The 11479-nt window shown below is 48.3% G+C and overlaps 1 protein-coding gene across 1 annotated transcript; it reads right to left on the minus strand.

Annotated features, from left to right (window-relative positions):
* Positions 1-1076: 1076 nt before the first annotated feature.
* Positions 1077-11237, minus strand: LOC116947094 (proton-coupled zinc antiporter SLC30A1-like). The gene is made up of 2 exons (XM_076070567.1): positions 9842-11237; positions 1077-4076 (listed from the first exon to the last, which is right to left on the minus strand). The coding sequence occupies exons 1-2, from the start codon at positions 10299-10301 to the stop codon at positions 3361-3363; spliced, it is 1176 nt and encodes a 391-aa protein (XP_075926682.1). The 5' UTR covers positions 10302-11237; the 3' UTR covers positions 1077-3360.
* Positions 11238-11479: the final 242 nt, after the last annotated feature.

Consider the following 11479-nt stretch of genomic DNA (forward strand, 5'->3'; position numbering starts at 1 on the left):
ACTAAGAGATGGGGCCTTACCATCAGCCCCACCAAAACGAAGCACCTGCCTGGGTATTTTGTACCATCGGGCACTCCACCCCCACAACTCCCAATCGGTGATGGGGCAGTTGTGGAGAGAGTGGAGAGCTTCCCATACCGGGGCAGTGTGCTCATTACCGGCTTCGGTTTAACAGCAGAGGTCTCACTGCCAATCAGTCCAGCGGCATTATCTTTTCATTGGTTGCGTAACGCTGTGTGGTAGCTACCTGGTTTGTCGCTCCGCACGAAGCTTCGGGTCTTCTCGGCCACAGTCATTGCCTCCCTTCTCTATGCTTGCGAAACGTGGACCCCCCTAATGAAACAGCTCCGCCGGTTAGAAACATTTAGGCTAGCCTGCCTACGATCAATCCTGGGTTTAACCAGGTTGGATTGTGTGAGGAGCTCACACATCCTCGAAAGATCTGGACAAAGTCCCATCGGTGAGCTTCTCCGGCAGGCAAGGCTGCGTTGGCTGGGCCATGTAGCCCGAATGCCCAGCCACCGCATGCCCAAACAGCTTTTGTTTGGCCGGATTGAGGGGGCTAAACGGGCGCGACACGGGCTAGAGAAGAAATGGAGTGATGTGGTACAGAAGGATGTGGAGCTGAGTGGATTTGCCGATGACTGGTACCAGCGGTGTCAAGATCGGCCTCTGTGGAGTAGGCTCGTGAAGGATGCTACTGGGCTGTTGGAGGCAGTCGCCTTCCAACAACAGCAGAGGGCGGAGGAGTGACGCTCACAACAACGAGCGGAGCGCCTGACGGCTAAAGCACAGCAAGTTGGCACAGTAGGGGGCATAGCCAGTCATCTCAGCCATCTCAGTCGACCAGTGGCACCTGGGTCTGCCCCGTGACCTCCTGCCAGCGGGCGTTCGACACTTCACGTGGCCTCAAGGTGCACATAGCCTGGCACATGCGTCGTGGTGACGTCACCGCCACTTCGTGGTGAATGGCGGTTGTTGTTGGTGTGTCTTGTGTGTGTGTGCAATTTTGGCAACATATTTCCCCCTTCCGACTACAAGCTCGCATCATGATTCAAGACAAGTGAAAATAAAAGTTTCTATTCATGTTACTTTATTTTATGTTTTATTTCCGATACAGTTTTTTTACAGTGTTACATGCAAATGTACACATTTTCTTCTTAATTGTGAGTGTAACAATGCTTCCCTTTTTGTTGAACCGTAACACATAATCGTAACGCTGACTGTATCGGAATTTACATACAGTACATTACAGCAGTGTTCCGACTTACAAAAAAACATTTTACTTACGAACGGGTCTCAGGAACGAATTAGGTTTGTAATGCAAGGACTGCCCGTAAGTCAAATAATACAGTACTAATCATACATGCATAAACAATTTTCTTTCTGAATCAACCATTATAGTAATGTTTATCAAAACATTTATTAAAAATGCCCACGCCAAAACGTGATGCTAAATCGGAAGCTGCAGTGCGGACATTTTGTGCGTTTTAAGCATTTACACTGAAAAGGTTAAACAACATGAAATTGAAAAACTGAATAATGGCCTCTATTTTGTATAATTTATAACGCATTAATCACCTTCCAATTGCCATGTGTGCATTTATTTATCTACAATTTTTCAAATAACGTATAAACGATAGCAACTCCGAGTTCTACGACGCCACTTTGCTTTTATACTTGAGTGCTTAGTTTGTAGACGCTGGGATATTGCATGTCAGGGATCACATCCTTCACAGATGGGATCAGATCACGAATTGTATGTACTAAGCTGTGTCTGCAGCAGTAGTTACATTGGGGAAACTAAATGACATGTCTCGGACAGTGTTCGTGAACACAAGGCAGATCTGAAACACGGTAGGACCAATACCTCGGCCGTGGCTGATCAATGTTTTAATGTGGTGGGCTCACACGATATTGCTTTCTTTAAGATGTAGGTACTTTGAAAACCCACTGGCTATCAACAAAGATTCATTCATGAAGTTATCTATATAAACAGACACAGACACAATTTCAACCGAGAAGATGGGTACAAACTTAGCAATCATTGGAAGGACGTTATCAACCAGTTTAAGTCATCACTGGCTGTGATGTTCCCATCCTGTTTGTTGTTATTTTCGGCTCTCCGATTTGACATTAACAGGTTAAATGTCTCACACCAATACAGCCACCTTCGCGCGCCGTACCTCGACGTGGCGGTGGCTCTGCGATCACATTAACATGCTAATCTCTCACATTAAGATAGCCACCTCAGCTCGCTCGCCATGGAGGCCGCTCACCGATCTTACATTAACATGCTAATTTTGACCTGGCACCCCTTTAATTGGTGAAAACCCACTGCCATCGCGGTCGCTGCCCATCACTTACATTAACATAAGCTGCCCCGCCCATGCTGCTGACATTTGGGCTACGCCCATTTTAAACCTTTATAAACAGTTTGCCTTTAGAAGCTAACCCCCCTTTTCCTGATAATGACCGCTTGTGTTGCGATCGAAACATCGTAGTTTTTTGTTATTTTCTTTGAACCAATCTACGTGACTTTACCAAAAGACCCAGAGAAGATGAATTTCTGCAGTCACAAAAGCTTTAAATCAAGATAAAACTGGAGCAAAAATGACGTTGCTTCATCGTGCTTAACATTGATACAATACTCATTTCACATGCCATATTCTCCTGATCGTAAGACACTCCAGAAAGCAAGATGCACCCCAACCCTTTGTGTTACATTACAGCATTACAGCGGGGGGGGGGGGGGGAGCGAAAGTGCATTGCAATCTGGAGAAGGCTGCTGTAGTTATAGACAAATGTCAACTTGTACATCCGCCGCGATACAGTATTCTTTCACTCGATTCAGAAACCGCATTACTCGGAGGCACGAGGACGACAGACCGCTGACGAGTGGGAAGGCAGCGGCCACGTGTTGAGCCGGCGCCAACAATTTCCCAAGCTCTGCGGTCCCTTATATATTAAATGGCGAGATGTTAACTCCCTCGCCTGGTATGCAGGAGGTCGTGGGTTCGATCGTGATCCTGATGGCTGTATAATTGGAGTTTGCACGTCTCTCTCCCCGCGGTCATGTGGAATTTTCTCTGGGTCCTCTCGTTTTCCCCTCCACATTTAGAAGCATGGGTTTACAGCATTTGACCACTGTTGTACATTTCCACATGTGAAAAAGAGCTATATAACTCACATTAGTTTATAGTTTAGTTTATTGTCGGCCAATTAATGAGTGTTGCAATTATTCAGCTTTGAGAATTGGGCTTTAAATTAAGTAGTTATAGAGGTGGCGCTTGAACATTCTTCCTCACCACCTGCCCCCCCCCGCCCCTGCATGGGACCAAACACAGACAGCTCGTGTCTCTAACTGCATTGGCGGGCCACAGCCAGGGGGTGGTTGCGGCTGACAACCTCCGTCTGAACGGTCGCGTGTCCGATGCCGGCCTGACGGAAGTACCTCCGGACCGCGCGGACGACGCTCCGGCAGTCGGCGGGCTCCGCGCAGGCCACGCTGGCCGTGCCCACCAGGCGGCTGCCCGCCAGCTGCCACACGCGCATGTCCTGCACGGCGAGGACACCGTCGAGACGCACCAGGCCCTCGCGCAACCGCCGCAGGTCTATGTGCCCCGGCGCCGCCTGCATGAGTATGAGCGCAGAGTCGCGCAGCAGCGGCACCGCCGTGCTCAGGAGGATGGCCACGATCAGCAGGCACAGGCTCGGGTCTAGGTAGTGGACCCAGCACCGGCGGTGGTGGCGGTGGTGGCGCGCGGGCCCCTCGCCGTCATCGTGAGCCTCCGGCACGCACGAGCCCTCGAAGTGGGAGTAGACGAGGGCGTTGACTACCACCACCACGGAGCCCAGCGCGTCGCCGAGCACGTGCAGGAACACGCCATGCATGTTCATCTGCGAGCCCGTCGCCTCCACCTCCTCTTCCTCCTCCTCCTCCTCCATCGCCTCCTCCTCCATCGCCTCCGCTGCCGCGCACCCTCCTGAGCCGCACAACGGCCGGACCCTGGCAAGGTCCTCCATCTCAACAGACGGTGGTCCCGAGCGGTCGCCATGCGTTCCCGCACCTGGGCCTGGGCGACACGCAGACGCTTACTCTGACACTGCTGCACCATGCAGCGTGGCACGTGCCCACCGCAGTCGTTGCCGTAACAGGCAAAGGTGCAGGGCTGCGCTTGCTCACTTTGTCCGACTTCCGGCTGAAGGGTCTCCACTTGAGGCAACCGCTATAGAGCCCTCCATAGAGGGGGTACTGGAAGTGGTGGGTCTACCCACACTTTAACCCACCACATGATGACCTGCCGATCGACTGTGTACCCATTTGCACTGCTGTGTCGACAGATGCAAGAGGCCGTCGCACCCGAGGAACTCACAAGTGACATCATCACATTTATCCCTCTACTTAAGAACGAAATAGGAGGATTTCTCCACAAATCTGGCTGAAGCCTTATGAAGATAGTTGTCATTACTGGCGAAACGTCGTTACTCAAATTGTAAATGTTGTGGATTTACTCCCCAACACATAACAGGTGTGCTGCACTCGTAACGAATTGCCATGTCCTGTTTACGTGACAAACCTTACGAATTGGCGTGGTGGTTGGTTTAACGACATTTATATTTACGCGACCTAACCCAAAAAAACCCTCTATTATAGATGCAGGAGATTTAAGAAACATTTGCACCATTATTTCCACTGCCACGCCGGGGAGGACAAACTGACGAGCTCTGGATAACGAGTTCAGTATGCCAACAATGGCAGCACGGGCATCACTGGCAGAGCCAGTGGGTGGGGGGGGGGGCACGTGCCCCCCACAATGATCTGATCGAAATCCCTAATTTCGATTGGATCATTGGGGTTTATTAGTAACTAGCTCTACTACCCGGCATCGCCCGGGACTTGGATTATTGTCTTGGATTAATACACGGCCTATGTTGAGGGTGGGGGGGGGGGGGTGCGTGACGTCGCCGCATGTGGGTGACATCACAGATGTAACGTCACCACTCACTTGCCGTGCAAAATATATCCATTATAGCGCCCCCCCCTCCCCCCCATAATACAAAAGTATTTTTTATACTTTTTGCATTGTGTACAGTCTGGAAGCTACGCACATGCCAAATTTCAAGTTTGTTGCATGTCGGGAAGTATGCTAAACATTTCGAACTGACACATATTCACAAATTTCCCTTTTTTATATATATAGATAAATCGGCATTTTGCGACCCCCACTGCCACTGTGTAGCATATTATTACGTGCCAGGGACTCTATGAGATGATAGGACAATAGTCTGAGTCCATAATTGGCAATAAGTAACGGCAAAGCAGTTATCAGTGACTCACATAATTATGCGCAGTTGCGTATACAGAGTCCACGACTTCCCTGAAGGCATCAACACCTTCAGCGAGCGCGATGCCGATCACACAACGCGGTTCGAATTCGACCCTCGATCGATGGCTGCTCCATCGCCGCACATGCGTCGAATAAAACTCAATGGATAAGTCCTTACTTACTAACAACTCCTTACTCACTAACAACTCCTTACTTACTAACAACTCCTTACTTACTAACAACTCTATCATTTTTAACTGCTGGAGGGGTTGCCCCCCCTACCTGAAAATCCTGGCTCCGCCATTGACGGGCATCATTCCTGCGTTGCTGTGTTTCATAAAAGCCTCTCTGTCCTGGTCTGCCACAACTGAACTGCCCACGCGTTTCTCTTGAATGCTAGGACACGACCTTTGAATCTTCCCAAGCAATCCAACAAGCAACCTCGCCCGTACTGTCGCCAGCCCACTGCCCTTACCAGGTGATGGCTGCGTAGTTGATTCCAGGGAGGTGAGCGGGAGCCAGGGTTAGAACTGAGTCAACTTACGGTGAAAACCCAATAAAAACTGACAAGGGCACTACAATTATGATGAATACTATATGTGGCGCTTTTTAAATGTCAGAGTTACTCTTTTTGAAAGGCCCTTCAGCACCAATGAAAGCAGCGGCACACTGACACAGTCTTTCATTGCCAGGTAAACTCAAAGTTACACTGCATAACGGATGTGTGCATGCATACGCAGATGCATGCACGTGTGCGTGTGTCAGGACTCTTGCCAGCAGAGGTAATGCTCAATTTGTGGGTTCACCACGCACTGCGCCATGCTCTTACCACATTCCTGCGGCTCATGCGGAGTTTATTCTGAATGCCCCTGCGTGCCAGGGCTGGCGCTGGGGGTGGCTGGGGTGGGCTCTCCACCACCGAATGTCCCTTTGGCTCCCCACCCAGGTGAAGTCTCCTGATTGGTGCGTCGCTGCTCTGGTGGCACCCTCCACTGCGGCTCGACTGACTGCTCTCATCCGAGAGGAGCTGGGGCGGGGACCTGGTGCATTGCCATCATATGTGCACAAAGGTGAATGCCCCCCTTGTATAGCCTACACCACCAGGGGGGTCGGAAAACCTTTGACAGAATCGGAATCTTTATTTAGACTGGAAGACTCCGATGAGCTACAAAGCTCTGATTCACAGATGTCCAGTAGGGGGTGGCGGATAGAAAGTTGCAACAACAAACGATACAAACACCGATAGGAGTGCAGAGTTAAGCGAGTTGCGAAATACAAATGTAAGTAAATAAAGTATATCAGCACAAATTGCATAAGGACATCAACGCCTGCCGAAGCTTGAACACCAAATGCAACCTTTGGCGGCTGCTGATCAGCACGCGGCGGCTCTCCGAGCACCACTTCCTCGTGATGTCCTTTACCAAGGACCAGCGCCGTCTCCTATTCATCATCGCAGGCTCTTGAAACATCGAGTTTTTTTCTTTTACCGAATTCGTACAAAAAAAAACCGTCTCGGTTTCGGTTGCCGACTCCCTGGCCTACACACAGACTGTTGGGGCAAGGCGCCGTTGGCGGACACCTACGAAAGGCAGACGATGGCGCGCGCGTAAGTGGGGCACTCGCATCTCAAGCTGAGTCGATGGAGGGGTGGCCCCCCGAACCGGCTCGGGTATTCATCACCGATGTTGGGCCATGGGCGGGAAGATAAATCGGTTCGCCGAGTTCATAGCACAGATTCTTTGGGTCTTTCGGTAAAGCCACGTAGATATAAAAATAATAATTAAAAAAATCACGACGTTTCGATCACAACACAAGCAATCGTCATCAGGTGAAAAATATAGCTGAAATATAGTTCATAGCACAAGTGGGCGCTAACCGCTACACCACCGCCCCCGCAACGCGTGTACACCACACACACACACGGCGGCATCGTGGTTTCAATTCGTGTCGTCAGGCAGCCTGTGCCTCATTTCAACTATATGACACATTTGACGTGCACATTTAAATATATGTATTACGTAACATTTCAAAGTGATATGGAAAATGTAAAAAAATATCAACTCATCCAATTCAAATGTCACGTTTCACTTTTAATCATAGTTACGTGAGATACATTATTGTGTGCATGTCATCACGTGTTCTGTTAAAAGTAATAATATTGGCTCTGAGAGGATTGTAATTTTTTAAAGTGGCGGATTTTATGCTGAAATAAAGCAATTAAATATGGGAAAATGTGTAAATTTTCGGCCAATTCGCGTGATTACCTGTAAAAAATAAAACTAAAAACTGTCTTAACAGAAAAAAAACCGTATGAGCGCCTAAGGACCATTGCCCGATACGTTGCCAACTATAGATGTTTTCTCTTAAGGCAGTGTTGACGAGGAATGTGTTGCGGTTATTTTTTGTTGTTCGTGAATTGTGCTAGTGGACAACTGCCAATGCAGCAGCGTCACCGAATAACACTTGGTCACCTGCAACGCCATGACATAGCTGCTCACCCCGACCTCTAAATGCTCTGATGCGTGCATTGTCTGTGTACTGTTCGCCTTTTGGCGTTGTTCTCTGGTCTGTCACCGGTGAGATAAGGCCATAAAGAAGACCAAACAGTTTTAAAGACAATGCATACATGACCAAAGTTTGTTTGCACGTTCGCCACAAATGCGTGTGGTTAATGCACACTTGATTCCTTGCAAAATGTTTCTATTTGGAGTTTGAACATCTTAACACCTCCTGTTTTATTGCCAGAAAGGGTAAAAGCTGTTCTTACTTTTTATACTTCGATACTGGCAAAAAAAGGTGCCATGATATGTAATGTCACTGTTTGTGTGGGGTGACAGTTGCAGTTACGGTGCCAGTACACTGCACTTGTTCTCGGCAAATAACAACACGATTGAAATAGGATTGTCACGGATTTCCAAGAAGGTTTTCCACAACACTTGTGAAGGCTGTCGTGCCTTCTCACAGTTCTGGCAACTGCCTGACGATACTGCTTGTAACTACCAGTGAAATTCTAGATTTAAAGCTTTCGTGACTGCTAGGATCCATACTCTTTGGTTCTATTGGGTAAAGTCAAGATCGTGATCTGAGCGTGGCTTCTTCCACTCCAGCGCTGTCCTCCTGACAGTCTCGTCCCTTCACCTGATGAAGGCCGCTTGTGTTGTGGCCGAAACGTCGTGTTTTTTATTTTTTTTATTTTATTTTCACCTACGTGACTTTACCCAATAGAACCAAAGAGTATACCAGTGAAATCTACATCATTAGACCTCCTTTGCCAGTTCCAAAATGTAATAACAGGGTTTTTCCCCTTTTTTCTGGCAACAAAACTGAAACCTTTTTACAAGGATTCATGTCTGCATTAACCACAATACCTGCAGTCAAAATGCAAACAAAAAACATACTATGATAATATATGCATTGTCCTTGAAACTGATTGGTCCACACCAAGGGACGGCTTTCTTTTGAGCCTCGACCCAATTGGTGCTCGACCAGATGATGCCAAAAGGCATACAGCTCAAAGACAATGCACTATCAAAGTAATGAGGGCTCGGGGTGAGCATCTACATCATTAGACCTCCTTTGCCAGTACCAGCTTTGCTAACCATTTACCCCACGGACAGTAATGATCTTAAACTCGTTTTTATTTATAAGAAGCAGGCGAGTCAGCCCATTGAAACAAGCTGCTCTGGAGAACACCTGGAGAAAATTCCAGGCACGTGTTGACAACTATTGACTTTTTGAAGCTATTAACATACATTTGTTATCATGTTACAGTGTAGTGATAGGTTTTTACCCTTTTAGCTGGCACAAAAACTGACACCTTTATACAAGGGATCATGTTTGCAATAACCACAACACAAGCAGTCAAAAATTCAAACAAAAAGAAACAACTCTGATAATGATATGCGCTGTCCTACCAGACAGTCTCGTCCCTTCACCTGATGAAGGCCGCTTGTGTTGTGGCCGAAACGTCGTGAGAATATTATTGTGTTATTTTATTTTATCAATTTATTATTTTATTCTCATTCTACGTGACTTTACCGAAAGAACCAAAGAAGAAAAAAACACTGTCCTTGAATTTGATTGGTCCACACCCGAGACGGCTTTCCTTAGAGCCTAGTCTCCACTGGTGTTGGACCAGATGACACCATAAGGCGTACAACTCAAAAGCAGCGCACTATCAGCAAATCATTATTTTCAGAGTTGTTTCTTTTTGTTTGCATTTTTGACTGCTTGTGTTGTGGTTATTGCAAACATGATCCCTTGTATAAAGGTGTCAGTTTTTGTGCCAGCTAAAAGGGTAAAAACCTATTACTATATCTTGTTACTGGCAAAGGAGGTCTCATAATGTTACAGCGTATCATCCATTCTGTTCCGATTAAACAACCGATAGTCCCACGTAAGTGTTCACATTTTTTTTGGAAGCGCCCTGTACAACAGCCACTGTGTTCCTGCGTGCGGGCATCACGTCGCGCAGCCACTACTGCTGGCCACGGCGTTACCGTTCTACGCACCGCCACACGCGGCCCCGGGGCGAGGGCCTCCCTCCGCGGAGGCCTCCCCGTGGCTGTGTCCGTGGCCCTGGAAGAGGCACAGCCCCACCAGGTTGACGAGGAGGCCCACGGCGCCGACGACGACCACGAGCAGGGGCCGCTCGACGGTCCGCGGCGCCGCGAACCGTCCGAGGGCCTCCAGGACGATGGTGAAGCAGAGCGCCACGAGGAAGACCGAGTTGACGAGGGCGCCCGCCACCTCGGCGCGCGCCCAGCCGAACGAGTTGCGGCGCGTGGGGCGCGTGCGGCTCGCCAGGCGCACGGCGAGCAGGGCCACGCCGAGGGCGATCACGTCCGAGAGCATGTGCAGCGAGTCGGAGAGCATGGCGAGCGACTCGCTCACGCGGCTCACCACCACCTCCACGACGAAGAAGGCGAGCGTGAGGCACAGCATGCAGAGCAGGCGCGTCTGGCTCCTCATGCCTCCTTCCTCCTCCGACTCCTCCTGGCTTCTACGCAGTCGCAGATTTTTTTTTTTTGGCGCGGATCGAACCGCTTGGCCAGCCGACGATGTTGTTGTTGTTGCTGTTGTAAGTCGACGCGATGCGATGGAGAAGTCGAATCTCACCTTGGGATTTAGTTACGTAGGGGTGTTTTGACACACTCGTGACTGTTCGGAAAGCGAGTTTTACGATACACAACCTAGGTCTAGATATCTCGCTTATACGAGTCGAATTATTCTCGGTACGGTATGTAGAGTTCAAAATATGTCGATTTTTTTCTTCTTCTTCTGTCCGGACAGCAAAGTGATGCTAGATTTTGTTTTGTGCACAATATAATCTTTTCCACGGTTGGGCAGTGCAAACTGCTGCATAATTGGGCCAATTTCATAGGTGTGGCCCGTGCATTTAATCGAGAGGATATCAAATGGCACGTTGGGTGTTGGTCACAACTGCAATTTTAATGTTTTCACCTTGCGTCGCTTCACTGATAGAAGTCACATTTGCCTTCCTATCCTTAAAATACCTTAACATGAACCTCAGGAAAAATGAACTTTGTTGACAACAATATTCTTCATATGACCCAAATATGATATTGTTAACACATTGATGCTGTTCTTTATTGTCAGCTTGATGCTTGTTTATTAGAATTTAAAGTGTGTGGGTGCAATAAATATATTGTCATTTTGAAGTCGCAGTTTTGCCACTTACGAGCAGAAAAACAACGGTTGCATATGCAGACCAATTTTCTTCAACAAACTACCAGACTGTGTTATACCCAGGCAGTTTCATCCGAAACACACTTGGGTGTGAAAATTACGCACTGGTGCTCGGTGATAACTTCAGAGTTCTACAATACACAGACTCAATGATCGAGTAACCTATATTGTTAAGATATTGGTAAGAAAATTAAGAAATTTAAGAAATGAAAGTACAATGAGTCGCGTCCCTGAAGAACACTAGGTTATGGAAAAATCGCGTTATCAATAATATACAATATCGGGTAAAGCACAGTCCGCGGTAACACGCGAGATGCGTACGCAGGCTGAACAAAGACGGAGCCGTGTGGGTAGCATCTAGAAGCATCCAGCAGCATCCCACCTTGTGCGATGCTATGCCGAGGCAGCCGTACAACCGCTTAATCCTACTCGCGCGACGT

This window comes from Petromyzon marinus, chromosome 29 (assembly GCF_048934315.1).
Source record: "Petromyzon marinus isolate PM22_M1 ecotype Great Lakes invasive population chromosome 29, UKy_Petmar_22M1.pri1.0, whole genome shotgun sequence".
NCBI lineage: Eukaryota > Metazoa > Chordata > Hyperoartia > Petromyzontiformes > Petromyzontidae > Petromyzon > Petromyzon marinus.

Excerpts from the sequence above, each read along its gene's own strand:
- LOC116947094 (XM_076070567.1), bottom strand. The coding sequence starts at position 10,301 with ATGAGGAGCCAGACGCGCCTGCTCTGCATGCTGTGCCTCACGCTCGCC. Across the intron at positions 4,077-9,841 it reads CCCCGGGGCCGCGTGTGGCG|GCCCAGGTGCGGGAACGCAT; the intron begins GTGCGTAGAACG and ends CGTGTCGCCCAG.